Source organism: Tamandua tetradactyla, chromosome 19, assembly GCF_023851605.1.
Source record: "Tamandua tetradactyla isolate mTamTet1 chromosome 19, mTamTet1.pri, whole genome shotgun sequence".
Classification (NCBI taxonomy): domain Eukaryota; kingdom Metazoa; phylum Chordata; class Mammalia; order Pilosa; family Myrmecophagidae; genus Tamandua; species Tamandua tetradactyla.
In genome coordinates this window covers 41,510,573-41,531,144 of record NC_135345.1, presented here as the reverse complement: position 1 = coordinate 41,531,144, position 20,572 = coordinate 41,510,573, and the positions used below count along the sequence as shown (strand labels likewise).

The window sequence follows — 20,572 nt, the reverse complement described above, 5'->3', positions numbered from 1 at the left end:
AAAAACAGAGAGTGATTACAAGTGTAGGTTTTAAGGTAAAAGGCAATTAGGACTTATCCAAGCACTGCCACTTAAATGCCACTTAAATGCCTTAGAAACAAGTTACTTAACTTTTCTGAGCTTAAGTTTTTTCAGCTATGAAATAGGGATAGTTGTAGTTAGTTAAAGATTTGTTTAAGTATCAAATGGGAAAATACATGCAAAGCTCTTATAAGAACGCTACAAACTGCTATATAATTTCCACTGAATAAATATTTGAATGCCTGTTATATGCAAGAACTTGGCAATGCTGAATAACCCAAATTTACAGCAATACTCATTACTGAAGATTTGATAATTGAGGAATTAAGAAGCTATTAAGCTTCTTTTTGTATCTCACCACCCAATTTCATAGTCTAACTAGCTACAGACTTAGGTTGCATAAAGTTCAGCAAAAGCTGCTATTCTTTTCCATATGCCTTTTGTATATTTCTTTTCCATATGCCTTTTTTATATGTTCTTGAATAAAGAAAACCAAATATTTGGACTATAGCTTGTATGAAGCTATATGAGTAAATCAAATGCTAAATGACAAACAGGAGAGAGGAGCTTTAAAAAAACAAAGACAAAAACACTTTATCCAACAGAAATCTAAGGCAAGGTTTGTTATAGATACTTTGTGGAAAGCAACTGAGAGTCTAGCAGTTAGAAGCTTAACATGTTATATGTTTCATACTGTTAATTTCCAACCTATATAACCTATTAGTTGGCTCTGTTAAACCCATTTGGGGGAAAGGAAAAAATTTGCTTAAATTCAGTAAGAAAATAAATATCTAATTTATTATTTAAAAACTGCTGTTTATCCTAAGCCAAATGAAATCAGCTTCCATGTAGTTTATAAATACTTACGATTATTCTGATTTAAATGTTTTAGGTAAGTTCTAAAACGCACAATATTTTGATACACAAAAAAGTACTTGCCTTCATATGGTGTGTCTGGAGGTCCTGCTATTTCTCCTCTTAATTCTGTAAAATTCTCATCTACAAGATCTACTTTTATTTGATTTTTGCTCGTCTTAAAAATAAACAGAAAATAAATGTTAGTTATGTCAGCAAGAAAAAAAGCCTACTTTAAAGTATTACCTATAAAAAATTTTGAAGCCCCCATTTCAAAAACTTGATTTGCCTGCTCTAGTAAAAGTAAGTTTATGCTTTTCAAAAACTTTTAACCAGTTTCAACTTAGCTGTTTTTAAAGAAAAGAACACCACTGTGAACAATACTACTATATACTGATTTATATTAGGTCCAAAGTAACAAATCTGTTCGGCTGTAGATGAACAACGCTATACTATATATACCTCAAAGCTAAGTTGTTTCTGTCCATACAAAAATAAACTTCAGGGTCAGTTAAAGCTACTCAAACCATAAACCCTCACTTGAACTAAACAACATAATCCTAGATGCCTAGATTAGCTGAAAGAAATACTACACCATCCACTATAATGGAGAAAGCTCTAGGCATCTAATTAATTCCCCCTTCTATGAAAATTCTCAAAGCCTACAGGATTCACTAGAATCTTCTAATACATTCTTAATTTCTTTTCTGCTTAATTTACCTCAATGGTAACTATATAGTTTTCAAACATATTTCTATTTTAAACTTATCCACATCTACTTAGTTTGCACTTTACATTTCTCAAAGTACTTTCACATCTATAGTAACAGTTGAGTCTCTCAAAAATCCTTTTGCACAACTCACTTTCAGAGTCATGGCGGTCTCATATGATTCAGAACACACATCAACATTCTTAAATACCTGCCTGCAAACGGGCTCTGCCCTTACATTTTTAAACTCATACCAACATCTTGCTGATCTCCAATCCTAACACAATAAAATCTTACATTTCTCTTAATTTTTTAATCCTAAATCTCTAATGTAGAAGCTATCTTTCCATTTGTATGTTAGGATTCCATATTTTTACCTAATTGACATCACATATCTATTCCTATTAAAGAAAGCCTCACTTAAGATTTCAAGAGTAATTATTTGTTTTGGGATCCAATTTCTCAAACTTCCTTACTAGATGGAACAGTTTAAGAATTACTGTTTTAAGGTTCTTGGCTCCCTCACCACCCCCTTCCACCTGCCCCACCACAAAGATACTATTTTTACTATTCCCTGTACTAAGGTGTTTTAATAGAATGTTTAGCATAGAAACAAGATAAAATTTTAAAACCCCAAATTTTAAAAATTTCATAACTCCTAATTAATCTTAATTTGACTTTTAATAATAACACAGGATTAAAAACTTGCCTGAGTTTTATAAAATATTCTAATTAGTCATGGCTTATTTCCTGATTTTCTAAACATTTCAGGTTAGTGTGTAAAAATTTCATATTTTCCTGAAAATATTTTATCCAAAAATGAAATTTAATTATAAATAGGCACTCTAGGAAACTTCTCCCTGTGATCTAATAAAAATAATTACCAGGATACACAAGTGGTTCATTGGTAGAATGCTCACCTTCAATCCAGGAGAACTGGGTTTGATTTCCATGCAACACCCCCATCCCCACCCCCAAAATTATCACCACTGGTATTTGCAGTAGAAAATGAAATGTACATTTTTTGGAATGGTTAAAATACTTTGCCTGGTATGTATACGAATGAATAATGTTAAAAAAGACAATCAGAGGCATCAGACTTTCACTAATCAATTTAAGAAGCCAAATGGCTTCCATTTCTCCAAGATTTCTAAGTTAAAACTAGAAAAATCAGACACTGTAAATCATCAATGCTCTCAAATCCTATGTAGCTTTCCACAGTCCTCCTCTTCCCCCGCCAAAAAAGAAGAAAATAATCCTAAAATGTTATGATAATAAAGAATCTTATTAGACTAAACTTTTGGGGGAAAGGAAAGAAAGGCTAACAATTATGAAGAGCTGTTTTCTTCGCCTGTCCCAACTGCCTGACTTCCAAAATGCAGATAACTAAAGATTAAAGGAAATGGAAAGCTAAAAACAAAGATGTTTTGCAGCTCAACAATTTCTCCATGAAGCAAAAATTACCCTTTGAATACCTCCACAGTTTAATTCAAATATCCATTTGTTTCATAATCCAAAGCGCTAGTCCCTACTGACCCCACAAACTAACTTAAAACCCCAACTCAAAACTCAGACAATACCAGGAAGACATGGAAAATGGCAAAGATGACAGCATTAGAAAAGAAATGACCTTTGGAGTTGGACATGTTAAATCCTAGTTCTGCAACTAATATGAATTCAAATAAGCCACTTAACATTTAACTAAATTTTCTTGCTACAAAATGAAAATACTTATCTTAGAATTCAAATATCTGGGTAGATGTAAGTAGTACAAAGCCCTTATTGGTTCCGGGTCAAGATGGTGGCTTAACAATGTGCGCATTTTAGTTCATCCTCCAGAACAACTACTGAATAACCAGAAACAGTACAGAACAGCTCCTGCGGCCACGTCAGTGACCTGACACACAGAATACCCCAGTCTGGATCAGCTGGACCGGCAGCGAGTCCCCCCAGAACCATGAGTTCACCAAGCTGCAGTGCCCAGCGCCCCTCCCCCACAGGCTAATTTACAGAGGGGAAAGGAAAGAGACTTTACAAGCAGCTGGGGCTGAGCCTAACCAAACACCAATTGTGGAATTAATTAACAAGTTCTGACTATTAAAAATAGGCCCCCATCTCAGCTGAACCTGGTCAAAGCGGAGGTCACTCATTTTTGCTCTGGTGCCAAAGGGGCAGGGCTGATGGAAAAAGAAAAAAAAAAAAAAAAAAAAAAAAAGAAACAGAGGTTTTTGTGGCTGTCTTTCTACAGAAGCTTGGCTGTCTTTGAATACAGCAGCAGGGCTTCTCAGGCTGCAACTGCCCAGGCATAGGCAGAAACAAGCTCGTTTGAGGGCTTGTCTGGACCCTGTGGCTTCCCCAGGGGAAGGGTGAAGCTCAACTCAGGTGGAAACACTCTCTCAAGAAATTCAGACACCAGGGCTTGGTAATTTGAAGCCATTAAAACCAGCCTACAACCTCTCCTCCCTCTCCGCCACACCCAGCAGGGAGTCTGCCAAAGTTAAAGGTACTGCATTATCTTATGCTGGTGGGACCAGCAGGCAGACAAGCACCACATACGGGGCAGGATAAGAAAAACAGAGTCCAGAGACCTCACAGGAAAGGCTTTCAACCTTCTGGGTCTCACCCTCATGGAAAACTGACGCAGGTGACTCCTTCCCCCTGATAAGAGGCCAGTTTGGTCCGGGAAAATCCAGCTGGGGTCTATAATGCCTAAGTAGACCCTCCTAAGGGTGTGTGTGTGGGGGGGAGGCACCACACAAGCAGGGCAAGAAACAAGAAAACAAGAACTGAAAAATTCTCCTCTATTAAACAAAACCTAACCTAGAGGTCCAGAAAAAGCTGAACTACATGTCAAAGAACAGACAGACAACAAATTCATCCAGCAAGAAAACCCTAGGTAAGAGAAATGAAAGCAATCTCCAAAATAAACTAATTAAGGTAATTAAATGTCTAGATGCCAGCAAAAAATAACAAATCACACTAGGAAAATTGAAGATATGGCCCAAAGGAACAAACCACAATCAAAATGACATATAGGAGCTGAAACAATCAATTCAGAATATACAAACAGACATGGAAAACCTCATCAAAAACCAAATCAATAAATTAAGGGAGGATATAAAGAAGACAAGGAATGAACAAAAAGAAGAAACTGAAAGTCTGAAAAAACAAATCACAGAACTTATGGGAATGAAAAGCAAGGTAGAAGAGATCAAAAAAAAACAATGGAAACCTACAATGATAGATTTCAAGAGACAGAACATATAGGATTAGTGAACTGGAGGACGGAACATCTGAAATCCAGCAAGAAAAAGAAAATACAGGGAAAAAAACGGAAAAATATGAGCAGGGACTCAGGGAATTGAAAGACAATATGAAGCGCATGAATATACGTGTTCTGGGTGTTCCAGAAGGAGAAAAGAAGGGAAAAGGAGGAGAAAAACTAACGGAGGAAATTATCACTGAAAATTTCCCAACTCTTACGAAAGACTTAAAATTACAGATCCAAGAAGTGCAGTGTACCCCAAACAGAACAGATCCAAATAGATGTACTCCAAGACATTTACTAATCAGAATGTCAGAGGTCAAAGAGAAAGAGAGAATCTTGAAAGCAGCAAGAGAAAGGCAAACCATCATGTACAAGGGAAGCCCAATAAGACTATGTGTAGACCTCTCAGCAGAAACCATGAAGGCGAGAAGAGAGTGGGATGATATATTTAAATTATTAAAAGAGAAAAACTGCCAACCAAGAATTCTATACCCAGCAAAACTGTCCTTCAAAAATGAGGGAGAAATTAAAACATTTTCAGACAAAAAATCACTGAGAGAATTTGTGACCAAAAGACCAGCTCTGCAAGAATAGTAAAGGGAACACTAGAGACAGACACGAAGACAGAAGAGAGAGGTGTGGAGAACAGTGTAGAAAGGAAGACTATGAGTAAAGGTAAAAAGAAGGAAAACTGATATGACATATAAATTCCAAAAGGCAAAATAGCAGAAGAAAAGTATTACCCGTGCAGTAATAACACCAAATGTTAACGGATTAAACTCCCCAATCAAAAGACATAGCCTGGCAGAATGGATTAAAAAACAGGACCCATCTATATGCTGTCTCTACTCAAAGGACATGAGGGGAAGGACACAAACTGACATTTGCACACCAATGTTTATAGCATCATTATTTACAATTACCCAGAGACGGAAACAGCCAAGATGTCCATCAACAGATGAGTGGCTAAACAAACTACGGCATATACATACGATGGAATAGTATGCAGCTGTAAGACAGGAAAAAGTTATGAAGTATGTAACAACATGGATGGGCCTGAAGGGTATTATGCTGAGTGAGATTAACCAAAATCAAAAGGACAAATACTGTATGGTCTCACTGATAATGAACTGACATTAGTGAATAAACTTGGAATATTTCATTGGTAACAGAGACCATCAGGAGATAGAAATAGGTAAGCTATTGGGTAATTGGAGCTGAAGGGATACACAGATTGTGCAACAGGACTAAATATAAAACTCAGAAATGGACAGCACAATAATACCTAACTGTAATACAATTATGTTAAAACACTGAATGAAGCTGAATGTAAGAATGATAGAAGGAGGAGGGCTGGGGGCATAAATGAAATCAGAAAGCAAGATAGACGATAAAGACTGAGTTGGTATAATCTAGGAATGCCTAGAATATATAACGACAGTGACTAAACGCACAAATTTTAAAAATGGTTTTGTATGAGGAAGAAAAAAGGAATGTCATTACTGCAAGGTGCTGAAAATAGATGGTAATTAATATTTTAAAATTCCAACTTATGTGTGAGACTAAAGCAAAAAATGCTTATTTGGTACAAAATTTATATTTTGATGAGTGCATTTCCTAATATAACTTATGTAGTTAGTTGGTTGACCAACACAAGCACAAGGAACCTTGGGTAGGACATGAGATTTTGTTGGTTTGTCCAGAGTGATACCCCAATGAATCCCAGAGTGATCTGATCAGTGAGTGGAAAAGTATTTGCAAAGTCCCCTTCGGGGAATGGTGAAAAAGGGGTAAAAGTTGAATCCTTGATATTCTCACAAGCAGTGTGGACAACCAAAGTTATAGGCTGAGCCCCCAATCTTGGGGGTTATTCGTATGAAACTTAACCCCACATAGGATAGGTCAAGCCTACTTAAAATTAGGCCTAAGAGTCACCCCCAAGAGAACCTCTTTTGTTGCTCAGATGTGGCCTCTCTCTCCAGCCAACACAACAAGCAAACTCACCACCCTCCCCCTGTCTACATGGGATACAACTCCCAGGGGAGTGGACCTTCCTGGCAACATGGGACAGAAACCCTAGAATGAGCTGTGACTCAGCATCAAGGGATTGAGAAAAACTCTAGAATGAGCTGAGACCCAGCATTAAAGGATTGAGAAAACCTTCTCGACCAAAAGGGGGAAGAGTGAAATGAGACAAAATGTCAAAGGCAGAGAGATTCCAAACAGAGTGGAGAGGTTATCCTGGAGGTTGCTCTTACACATTAAGTACATATCACCTTATTAACTAAGATGTAATGGAGAGGCTGGAGGGAACTCCCTGAAAATGTAGAGCTGTGTTCCAGTAGCCATGTTTCTTGATGATGACTGTATAATGATATAGCTTTCACAATGTGACTGTATGACTGTGAAACCTTGTGTCTGATGCTCCTTTCATCTACCTTGTCAACAGACGAGTAGAACATATGGAATAAAAATAAATAATAGGGGGAACGAATGTTAAATAAATTTAGTTTGAAATGCTAGTGATCAATGAAAGGGTGGGGTAAGGGATATGGTATGTACAAGTTTTTTTTTTCTATTTTCATTATATTTTTCTGTTGTCTATTTCTTTTTCTGAATTGATGCAAATGTTCTAAGAAATGATCATGATGATGAATATGCAACTGTGATATTGTGAATTACTGATTATATATGTAGAACGGAATGATCATATATTAAGAATGTTTGTATTTCTTTCTTGTTTTTTTTTTAATTTAAAAATCAATAAAATAAAATAAAATAAAAAAGCAGTAGAATCTCCTGGGGACCTGGCTAGCACAACCCCCAATCTCACCAGGAGATGGCTTGAACTCCCACGGCAAACCCCTGGACCTGTTCCAAAGGAGCAGAATAACCTTTACGCACATACTGAGAGTATGTGTGTCTGGCTGAAATTGCCTAGCAGTGGCACGAGAGATTCACTGTGCCAGAATTTTGCCCCGTGTGTAGAAGGCATCTTGTGGAGCTCTCCTATAGAACACTGTGCAAAAGCAGTCAAAATAAAGCAAGGGATTGCCAGCTGTAGAACATACAGTGACAGTCCCAAGACCATGAGGAAACTGTTTCCTAGAGAAGAGGTGACATTTTTATCTGTGTAAATGGGGGCATTCCCAGGGCCACATGCTCATAGCCAAGACAAGACAGAGGATCCAGGCATTCCCCATACTTTGACCTCAATATATTTTTAAAATTCACTGTTTAGGCTCTGAAGGAGATCACCTGCACAGGTCAATCTGCAATGACTGGAAAAGTGCTACTTTTTTTTTTTTTAACCCCTGGCATTCAAAGAAAGCTGTCATAACATTAGCTGGATATAAGCTTAAGGAACAGACACCCCACAGTCTATGTGTCTTGGAACAGTCAGATAGAAAAACCTAAAATTGTGGAACTGTAACTCTTATCAATCGTTGAAATCTGTTCTAGGATGACCTTTTACATCTTTGTCTGATACGTCTCAAGTCTGGTTTTGCTCATTGGCTGTTCCTAATGCTTTAATTTTCTCTTTTGGGGGGCCTTCTAGCAACAAGTTAAAATATCAAACTGTCCAAGTTTCAACATGAAATTACAAAACATACAGAGAAACAAGAAGCAACTGGCTGCCAAAAAGAGAAAATTAAAGCATTAGGAACAACCAATGAGCAAAACCAGACTTGAGACGTATCATACAAAGATGTAAAAGGTCATCCTAGAACAGATTTCATCGATTGATAAGAGTTACAGTTCCACAATTTTAGGTTTTTCCATCTGGCTGTTTCAAGACACCAGAAACTAAAAGCAATAGCAATAAATGATTCAAGAGCCATACTTATTTGTTGAACCCTATCCTCTCTTTTATACCTCTACCTTCTCCTTCATTTTTTTTTTAAATTACTTATTTTATTGATCAATATTACATATTCACATACCATGTAATCATCCTATGTACAATAGTTGGCAATATCATCATGTAGCTATGCATTTATCGTCATAATCAACTTGTTTTTTCTTTTTTTGTGTGAAGAAGCAATAAATTTCAAAGAGCAACAACTAGTTGCAGAACAGATTTCAGAGCTTGGTGTGGCTTACAATTCCACATTTTTAGGTTTTTACTACTAGATGCTCCCAGACACTGGAAAATAAAAGAAATATTGTATATTGGCAGCTGATAACTTGTTCTGAGTTTTTACAGGTCCAGAGCCAGAGAACTTCTGCATTAGAATAGATCATGCCTGAAACTGACTTGATGATATCTTGTACTAGTTTTAAGTTTGTATTGTATTTGCATTGTTATTGAAATGGTTTAAGGCCTTGAGATATTGTGATAGAGTGAATATATTTTGTATACGGAAAAAACATGTCTTCTTTGGGGTCCAAAGGGTAGAATGTGCCAGTCTGACTGTACCACGTACCCCAGAAAAGCCATGTTTTAATCTTGATTCAATCTTGTTAGGGCAACCCTTTCTTTTAATCCTGATTCAATATTGCAGAGGTTGGAAACGTTTGATTAGATGTGACACACCCAAGTGTGGGTATGATCTTTTGATCACATGGAGATGTGACTCTACCCATTCCAGGTGGGTCTTGATTAGTTTACTGGAATCCTTTAAAATAGGAAACATTTTGTAGAGTCAGAGCTGACAGAAACGACAGAAGCCACAGAGCCAACAAAAGAGAGCAGATGTAGATGCCTGGAGAACGGTTGCTTCAGAGAACAGAAACGTGGATGTTTGGAGATGCTTGGAGCCCAGCAGGTGGCACCATGAGATCTAAGCAAGCCAGAATCTGGAGACAAGGGAAGCCAAGAGATTAAAACCCAGCCCAGAGAAGCAAAGTGAGGAACTTCCATGGGAAGAGAGGCTGAAAGCAGCAGAAGCCAAGAGCAAGGGACCAGCAGATGCCAGTCACGTGACTATCCAGCTGATAGAAGTGTTATCAATTGGTTTTTCTTGGGTGAAAAAAAGATTATACTAAATATGCTCAGAGCTAAAGTAATACTTGGACAAAGAACTACAGGAGGGCGGGCCGCGGTGGCTCAGCGGGCAAAGTGCTTGCCTGCCATGCCGGAGGACCTCGGTTCGATTCCCGGCCCCAGCCCATGTAAAAAACAAACAAACAAACAAAAAATACAATAAAACAAGAAAATGTTTAAAGATGTTTCCTTTCCTTCCTTCTATCCTTCCTTCCTTCTCTCTGTCTTTCCTTCCCTTCCTCCCTCTCTCTTTAAAAAAAAAAAAAAAAAAGAACTACAGGAAATTGGAAAAATGTCAGATGGACACAAACAGACAATCAATATTACAAGTCACATGTTGTGAGTAAATGCCCGAATCTTCAGATGAATATATTTTTACTCATGTCTCTTTCCATTGAATATGAATTACTTAAATAAAATACTGTTTGTGGGTAGGCCACGGTGGCTCAGCATGCACAGTTCTCACCTGTCATACTGGCGACCCAGGTTCAATTCCGGGTGCCTGCCCATGCAAAAAAAAAAAAAAAAAAAAATTCTATTTGTATCATTAAAAAAAGACTATGAATGGAAAGACAGGAAAATTATGAAAAAGCACACAGCTGAAGACCATAGCAACAAAATTGAAAAATTCCCTAGACAGGTTTAACAGCAGATTGGAGCTGGGAAAATAAACCAGTGACTTTTAAAATAAAACAATTGAAATCAAATAGTCTGAGGAGCAAAAGGAATAAAGAATAAAGTGAACAGAGCCTGAGGAAATGGTGGGACACCATCAGACGTACCAATATATGCATTGTGGGAATCCCAAGAGGAGAAGAGAGAGGAACAGAGAGAACATGCAAAGAAACAATAGCTGAAAACTTTCTAAAGTTAACAAAAGACAAGAATATACACATTCAAGACACTCAAAGAACTCAAACGCACACCACAACATAAACTGTGGAATACCAAAGATAAAAAGAAAATTCTGTAAGCCGCAAGAAAGAAGCAACATGTCATATATACAGAAACATCTATAAAAGTACTGATTTCTCATTGGAAACCATGGGGAAAGATGGCAATATGACATATTTGAGTGCTGAGAGCAAAAAACTGCCAACCAAGAATTCCATACCCAGCAAAATTGCCTTTAAAAAAGGAGAAGGCAGGGCTACGGTGGTTCAGTGGCAGAGATCCCGCCTGCATGCAAGAGACCCGGGTTCGATTCCCGGTACCTGCCCAGGCAAAGAAAGAAATAAAAAAAAAAGGAGGAAAATATTAAGACATTCACAAATAAACAAAAGCTGAGGGAGTTCATCACCACTATATTGGCCCTACAAGACAAGCTAAAGAGAGTTCTGCAGAGTTGTTATTTCTGGATTTCGAGAAGATGTTTTATATATGTATAACCTGGTATTTAGAGATAAGAACAAAGCCGATCAGGTCTACATTAAAGTAATTCAGAATACAGGGGTAAGGAAGAAAGACATTGTCTGTACTTTATACCTCATCCACTCTTTGAGACCAAAGAAAGAAAAATTTATTTCATCCAGAATCTAAATTTTCTGTAGCACATAACCTAACTCAATCTGTCTGGATAGTTCATTTAAACAACACAAACGCAGGGAGCCCAGAATAAAAATGAGAGCCTTTAATCTTGTATAGCTTAATGTACTGCTCAGATACAGTCCAGAGTATATTAAGACGATAATAAAAAAAAATATGTGCAAAGTCCCTTGAGGGATGGGAGAAAAAATACAGACCTATTAAACTTTACCATCTGGGAATCCCCTGATACTATTGTCAAACACTATGGACACTCAAATCAATAGGCCAAGCCCTAGATCTTAAGGCTTACTATTGTGAAGCTTGTATATGTAGCAGAGAAGCTTAGCTTACCTATAGGTATGCTTAAGAGTTATTTCTGGATGACTTCTTTGGTCATAAATTTTCATTTCAAAAGAATCAAATACTTAGGGATACAGAAGACCTATATACAGAAAACTACAAGAAATTCCTAAAAGAAATCATGGAAGACCTAAATAAATGGAAAGGCACACCATGTTCATGGACTGGAAGACCAAATATAGTTAACTTCTTCCCAAATTGATTTATATATTCAATGCAACACCAATTAAAATTCCTGCAGCTAACTTTGCAGAAACAGAAAATCCAATAGCCAAATTTATTTGAAGGGAAGAGCTAAATAAATTGTGAGGAGGATAAATGAGGTGGCAGGTTTCAGACTACCTGATTTTAAACCATATTATGAAGCTACAGTGGTCAAAACAGCATGGTACTGGCATAAGGATAGATATACTAACCAATGGAATTGACTAGTGTATTCAGAAATAGACCCTCTCATGTATGGACCATTGATCTTTGATAAGGCAGTCAAGTTACTTGACCTAGGACAGAGCAGCCTCTTCAATAAATGGAGATTGGAAAACTGGATATCCATCTGCCAAAGAAAGGAAAGAGGAGCCACACCTCACACCCTATACAAAAATTAACTCAAAATGGATCAAATACCTAAACATTAGAGCTAAGACTGTAAAACTGTTAGAGGGAAATATCTTATAAAACTTGTAATAGGTGGTGGTTTCTAGACCTTACACCCAAAGCACGAGTATTAAAAAAGGAAATAGATTAAATAGGAAATCATCAAAATTAAATCCTTTTGTGCGTCAAAGAACTTTGTCAAGAAAGTAAAAAGAGCCCACACAATGAGAGACAATATTTGGAAACCATGTATCAGATAAAGGTTTAGTATTAAGAATATATAAAGAGATTCTTCAACTCAACAACAAAAAGACAAACAACCCAATTAAAAAGTGGGCAAAAGACAGAAACAGTCATTTTTCACAAGAGGAAATACAAATGGGTAAAAGGCACATGAAAAGATGCTCAACTCCACTGGCTATTAGGGAAATGCAATCAAAACCACAATGAGATATCATCTCACACCCAATAGAATGGTCATTAACAAAAAAACAGAAGATGACAAATGCTGGAGAGGACGTGGAGAAACAGGCGCACTTATCCACTGTTGGTGGGAATGTAAAATGATACAAACACTCTGGAAGGCAGTTTGGCAGTTCGTCAGGAAGTTAAGTATAGAATTGCCATGTGATCTAGTAATCCATTACTAGGTATGTATCAGAGGACCTGAGGACAAGGACACAAACAGACATTTTCACACCAATGTTTATAGCAGCATTATTTACGATTGTCAGGAGACAGAAACAGCCCAGATGAGTGGCTTAATAAGCTTTGGTATACACTACGATGGAATATTACACAGCCATAAGAATGAAGTCAGCAAGCATGTAATAACGTGAATGAACCCTGAGGTCATTATGCTGAGTGAGATTATGGAGAAACAAAAGGACAAATACTGTATGGTCTCACTAATATAAACTAACATTAATGAGTGAACTTGGAGACTGAAGTTAAGAATACAGGTTATAATTTGTTGAAGAATGCTTTGAAAATTATTGCTTTTTATTTCTTTGTTTTGAATATAGGTTACAATATACGATAAAAAGAGTTTAAAAAAATAGAACACAGGTTATATGTGGCTGTGTGATTGTGAAAACCTTCTGTCTCCTTATCTCCAGGGTATGGACAGATAAGTAAAAATATGGATAAAAAATAAACGAATAATAGGAGGGACAAATGGTAAAACAAACTGGGCAGATGGAAACACTAGTGATGTTTGGTGTATGGTATGTATGAGTTTTTTTTCTTTTCTTTATTTCTTTTTCTGCTGTGATGCAATGCTTTAAAAAAATGATCCTGGTAATGAATATACAACCATGTGATGATATTGTGAGCCACTGATGGTATACCATATACAAAATGTATGTGTGAAGATTTCTCAATTAAAAAAAAAAGAGGGGGTCCAAGATGGCGGCTTAGTAAGGTACGTGCGTCTTAGTTCCTCCTCCAAAGCAACTACTAGGTGAACTGAAACAGTGCAGAACAGCTCCCGGGGCCACGGCAGGGAATGGACATACAGCGTACCCCAGTCTGGACTGGCTAGTCTTACTGCGAGACTCGGCTGCAGTGAGATCCCCAAGTGGCGCGCGATTTACCAAGCAGCGGCAGCTGTGGCGGCCGGAGCTCCTCCCTTGCTCCTTCCCGGGCCGGCTGAGAGTCTCGGAGAGGCAAGTTTTCCAAGCCGCGGCGGCCGGCGCCCCTCTTTTGCGGGTGGTTTCCTTGACCTGCTACGAGTCGCGGATCAGAGGACTACCCTAGCCGTGGTGGCCCTCCCCCGCAGGCAGCTTCCTTATCCGGTGGCGAATTCCCCAGGCCGCGGCAGCCGGTGACCGACGCACCTCCCCCGCGGGTGACTTCCTGGTCTGGTGGCGAATTTCCCGGGCCCGCTGCGGCCGGCCGGCGACTGACACCCCTCCAGGGAGAGGAGGGAATTTCTGACAGTAGCAGGGACTAGGTCCAACCAAACACCAATAGGGGAATTAATAAAGGAGCCACAGGGTCCCCTCAAGCCGCGGCAGCTGAAGCCCGCACCACGCGCGGCCCCCCGAACCAACTGAGAGAATTGGATCGGAAATCCCCAGGCCGCGGAATCGGTGACCGGGGGGAACCCTTTCAAACATGTGAGAAAAACGTGTGCCACGAGCGCCACCTACTGGGCAGGATAAGAAAAACAGAACCCAGAGATTTACAGAAAAATCTTACAACCTTGTTGGGTCCGACACCCAGGGAAATCTGACTAAATGCCCAGACGCCAGCAGCAGAAGACAACGGTCCACGCTCAGAAGATTGAGAATATGGCCCAGTCAAAGGAACAAACCAATAGTTCAAATGAGATACAAGAGCTGAGACAACTAAAGCTGAATATAAGAACAGAAATGGAAAACCTCTTCAAAAATGATATCGACAAATGGAGGGAGGACATGAAGAAGACATGGGCTGAACATAAAGAAGAAACAGAAAAACTGAAAAAACAAATCACAGAACTTATGGAAGTGAAGGATAAAGTAGAAAAGATGGAAAAACAATGGATACCTACAATGATAGATTCAAAGAGACAGAAGATAGAATTAGCGATTTGGAGGATGGAACATCTGAATTCCAAAAAGAAACAGAAACTATCGGGAAAAGAATGGAAAAATTTGAACAGGGTATCAGGGAACTCAAGGACAATATGAAGCGCACAAACATACATGTTGTGGGTGTCCCAGAAGGAGAAGAGAAGGGAAAAGGAGGAGAAAAACTAATGGAAGAAATTATCACTGAAAACTTCCCAACTCTTATGAAAGACCTAAAATTACAGATGCAAGAAGTACAGCGCACCCCAAAGAGATTAGACCCAAATAGGCGTTCTCCAAGACACTTACTAGTTAGAATGTCAGAGGTCATGGAGAAAGAGAGGATCTTGAAAGCAGCAAGAGAAAAACAATCCATCACATACAAGGGAAACCCAATAAGACTATGTGTAGATTTCTCAGCAGAAACCATGGAAGCTAGAAGACAGTGGGATGATATATTGAAATTACTAAAAGAGAAAAACTGCCAACCAAGACTCCTATATCCAGCAAAATTATCCTTCAAAAATGAGGGAAAAATTAAAACATTCTCAGACAAAAAGTCAATGAGAGAATTTGTGACCAAGAGACCAGCTCTGCAAGAAATACTAAAGGGAGCATTAGAGCCAAATACAAAAGACATAAGAGAGAGATATGGAGAAGAGTGTAGAAAGAAGGAAAATCAGATATGATGTACATAATACAAAAGGCAAAATGTTAGAGGAAAATATTATCCAAACAGTAATAACACTAAATGTTAATGGACTGAATTCCCCAATCAAAAGACATAGATTGGCAGAATGGATTAAAAAACAGGATCCTTCTATATGCTGTCTACAGGAAACACATCTTAGACCCAAAGATAAACATAGGTTGAAAGTGAAAGGTTGAGAAAAGATATTTCATGCAAATAACAACCAGAAAAGAGCAGGAGTGGCTATACTAATATCCAACAAATTAGACTTCAAATGTAAAACAGTTAAAAGAGACAAAGAAGGACACTATATACTAATAAAAGGAACAATTAAACAAGAAGACATAACAATCATAAATATTTACGCACCGAACCAGAATGCCCCAAAATACGTGAGGAATACACTGCAAACACTGAAAAGGGAAATAGACACATATACCATAATAGTTGGAGACTTCAATTCACCACTCTCATCAATGGACAGAACATCTAGACAGAGGAACAATAAAGAAATAGAGAATCTGAATATTACTATAAATGAGCTAGACTTAACAGACATTTATAGGACATTACATTCCACAACAGCAGGATACACCTTTTTCTCAAGTGCTCATGGATCATTCTCAAAGATAGACCATATGCTGGGTCACAAAGCAAGTCTTAACAAATTTAAAAAGATTGAAATCATACACAACACTTTCTCGGATCATAAAGGAATGAAGTTGGAAATCAATAATAGGCGGAGTGCCAGAAAATTCACAAATACGTGGAGGCTCAACAACACACTCTTAAACAACGAGTGGGTCAAAGAAGAAATTGCTAGAGAAATTAGCAAATACCTCGAGGCAAATGAAAACGAAAACACAACATATCAAAACCTATGGGACAGAGCAAAGGCAGTGCTAAGAGGGAAATTTATTGCCCTAAATGCCTATATCAGAAAAGAAGAAAAGGCAAAAATGCAGGAATTAACTGTCCACTTGGAAGAACTGGAGAAAGAACAGCAAACTAATCCCAAAGCATGCAAAAGGAAAGAAATAACAAAGATTAGAGCAGAAATAAATGAAATTGAAAACATGAAAACAATAGAGAAAATCAGTAAGACCAGAAGTTGGTTCTATGAGAAAATCAATAAGATTGATGGGCCCTTAGCAAGATTGACAAAAAGAAGAAGAGAGAGGATGCAAATAAATAAGATCAGAAATGGAAGAGGAGACATAACTACTGACCTCACAGAAATAAAGGAGGTAATAACAGGATACTATGAACAACTTTACGCTAATAAATACAACAATTTAGAGGAAATGGACGGGTTCCTGGAAAGACATGAACAACCAACTTTGACTCAAGAAGACATAGATGACCTCAACAAACCAATCACAAGTAAAGAAATTGAATTAGTCATTCAAAAGCTTCCTAAAAAAAAAGTCCAGGACCAGACGGCTTCACATGTGAATTCTATCAAACATCCCAGAAAGAATTAGTACCAACTCTCCTCAAACTCTTCAAAAAAATCGAAGCGGAGGGAAAACTACCTAATTCATTCTATGAAGCCAACATCACCCTCACACCAAAACCAGGCAAAGATATTACAAAAAAAGAAAACTACAGACCAATTTCTCTAATGAATATAGATGCAAAAATCCTCAATAAAATTCTAGCAAATCGTATCCAACAACACATTAAAAGAATTATACATCATGACCACGTAGGATTCATCCCAGGTATGCAAGGATGGTTCAACATAAGAAAATCAATTAATGTAATACACCATATCAAAAAATCAAAGCAGAAAAATCACATGATCATCTCAATTGATGCAGAGAACACATCTGACAAGATTCAACATCCTTTCCTGTTGAAAACACTTCAAAAGATAGGAATACAAGGGAACTTCCTTAAAATGATAGAGGGAATATATGAAAAACCCACAGCTAATATCATCCTCAATGGGGAAAAATTGAAAACTTTCCCCCTAAGATCAGGAACAAGACAAGGATGTCCACTATCACAACTATTAATCAACACTGTGTTGGAGGTTCTAGCCAGAGCAATTAGACAAGAAAAAGAAATACAAGGCATCAAAATTCGAAAGGAAGAAGTAAAACTATCACTGTTTGCAGACGATATGATACTATATGTCGAAAACCCGGAAAAATCCACAACAAAACTACTAGAGCTAATAAATGAGTACAGCAAAGTAGCAGGTTACAAGATCAACATTCAAAAATCTGTAGCATTTCTATACACTAGCAACGAACAAGCTGAGGGGGAAATCAAGAAACGAATCCCATTTACAACTGCAACTAAAAGAATAAAATACCTAGGAATAAATTTAACTAAAGAGACAAAAAACCTATATAAAGAAAACTACAAAAAACTGCTAAAAGAAATCACAGAAGACCTAAATAGATGGAAGGGCATACCGTGTTCATGGATTGGAAGACTGAATATAGTTAAGATGCCAATCCTACCTAAATTGATTTACAGATTCAATGCAATACCAATCAAAATCCCAACAACTTACTTTTCAGAAATAGAAAAACCAATAAGCAAATTTATCTGGAAGGCCAGGGTGCCCCGAATTGCTAAAAACATCTTGAGGAAAAAAAACGAAGCTGGAGGTCTCGCGATGCCGGACTTTAAGGCATATTATGAAGCCACAGTGGTTAAAACAGCATGGTATTGGCATAAAGATAGATATATCGACCAATGGAATCGAATAGTGCTCAGATATAGACCCTCTCATCTATGGACATTTGATCTTTGATAAGGCAGTCAAGCCAACTCACCTGGGACAGAACAGTCTCTTCAATAAATGGTGCCTAGAGAACTGGATATCCATATGCAAAAGAATGAAAGAAGACCCATATCTCACACCCTACACAAAAATTAACTCAAAGTGGATCAAAGATCTAAACATTAGGTCTAAGACCATAAAACAGTTAGAGGAAAATGTAGGCAGATATCTTATGGATCTTACAACTGGAGGCGGTTTTATGGACCTTAAACCTAAAGCAAGAGCACTGAAGAAGGAAATAAATAAATGGGAACTCCTCAAAATTAAACACTTTTGTGCATCAAAGAACTTCATCAAGAAAGTAGAAAGACAGCCTTCACAATGGGAGACAATATTTGGAAATGATATATCAGATAAAGGTCTAGTATCCAGAATTTATAAAGAGATTGCTCATCTCAACAACAAAAAGACAGCCAACCCAATTACAAAATGGGAAAAAGACTTGAACAGACACCTCTCAGAAGAGGAAATATGGATGGCCAAGAGGCACATGAAGAGATGCTCAATGTCCCTGGCCATTAGAGAAATGCAAATCAAAACCACAATGAGATATCATCTCGCACCCACCAGAATGGCCATTATCAACAAAACAGAAAATGACAAGTGCTGGAGAGGATGCGGAGAAAGAGGCACACTTATCCACTGTTGGTGGGAATGTCAAATGGTGCAACCACTGTGGAAGGCAGTTTGGCGGTTCCTCAAAAAGCTGAATATAGAATTGCCATACGACCCAGCAATACCATTGCTGGGAATATACTCAAAGGACTTAAGGGCAAAGACACAAACGGACATTTGCACACCAATGTTTATAGCAGCGTTATTTACAATTGCAAAGAGGTGGAAACAGCCGAAATCTCCATCAACAGAAGAGTGGCTAAACAAACTGTGGTATATACATACGATGGAATACTATGCAGCTTTAAGACAGGATAAACTTATGAAGCATGTATTAACATGGATGGACCTAGAGAACATTATGCTGAGTGAGTCTAGCCAAAAACTAAAGGACAAATACTGTATGGTCCCACTGATGTGAACAGACATTCGAGAATAAATTTGGAATATGTCCTTGATAGCAGAGTCCAGCAGGAGGTAGAAACAGGGTAAGATAATGGCCAATTGGAGTTGAAGGGATACAGACGGTGTAAGAGGACTAGATACAAAAACTCAAAAATGGACAGCACAATAATACCTAATTGTAAAGTAATCATGTTAAAACACTGAATGAAGCTGCATCTGAGCTATAGGTTTTTGTTTTGTTTTGTTTTGTTTTGATTTTACTATTATTACTTTTATTTTTTTCTCTATATTAACATTCTATATCTTTTTCGGTTATGTTGCTAGTTCTTCTAAACCAATGCATATGTACTAAGAAATGATGATCATGCATCTATGTGATGATGTTAAGCATTAATGATTGCATATGTAGAATGGTATGCTCTCTAAATGTTGGGTTAATTTCTTTTTTCCGTTAATTAAAAAAAAAAAAAAAAGAGAGAAGGGATAATTGGAGCTGAAGGGATACAGACTGTACAACGGGACTGGATATAAAAACTCAGAAATGGACAGCACAATACTACCCAATTGTAATGCAATTATGTTAAAACACTGAATGAAGCTGCATGTGAGGTATAGGTTTTTTGTTTTTGTTTTTTTTGTTTTTTTTCTTTCTATTATTGTTTTAATTCTTATTCTGTTGTCTTTTTATTTCTTTTTCTAAATCGATGCAAATGTACTAAGAAATGATGAATATGCAACTATGTGATGTTATTAAGAATTACTGATTGTACATGTAGATTGGAATGATTTCTAATTGTTTTGTTAATTCTTTTTTTAATTAATAAAAAAGAATGCATGTACTTGTACGATGTTATATCAAAAAAAATTTTTTTTTAATTTTAGTAAATACTCATTTTCGTATCTATTTAAAAGAAAAAAGTCTCACTCAGTAAGTTTATTTTTCAGAAACCTATAACCTCCAGATGGTTCCTAGGCCAGATAAGCTCAGAGTTCAGTCTCTCCAAAAGCATCAACCAGCTGCATCCCCCTATCCCATAATGTCATATCCCTTTTCAACATGAAGAAGTTAGAATAGTCATTGTTTAAATATCCCTAAAAATTGGAGAAGGATCAAAGGAGAAAGAGGAGTTGTATCAGAGAAGACAGGATATTTCTGAGAAGACAGGATTCAACAAATGAGTATGA

The 20,572-nt window shown here is 37.5% G+C and overlaps 1 protein-coding gene across 3 annotated transcripts in view; it reads right to left on the bottom strand.

Moving 5' to 3' along the window:
* The window catches only part of UBE2K (ubiquitin conjugating enzyme E2 K), a 72,301-nt gene that overhangs the window by 39,879 nt on the left and 11,850 nt on the right, over positions 1-20,572 (bottom strand). For 2 of the 3 annotated variants that reach the window (XM_077136637.1, XM_077136636.1), the window contains exon 2: positions 961-1,054. The exons of the other annotated variant lie outside the window; for it this stretch is intronic. In XM_077136637.1, coding sequence (XP_076992752.1) covers positions 961-1,054 — 94 coding nt within the window. The remainder of the gene's footprint in view (positions 1-960; positions 1,055-20,572) is intronic. 3 annotated transcript variants of the gene reach the window in all.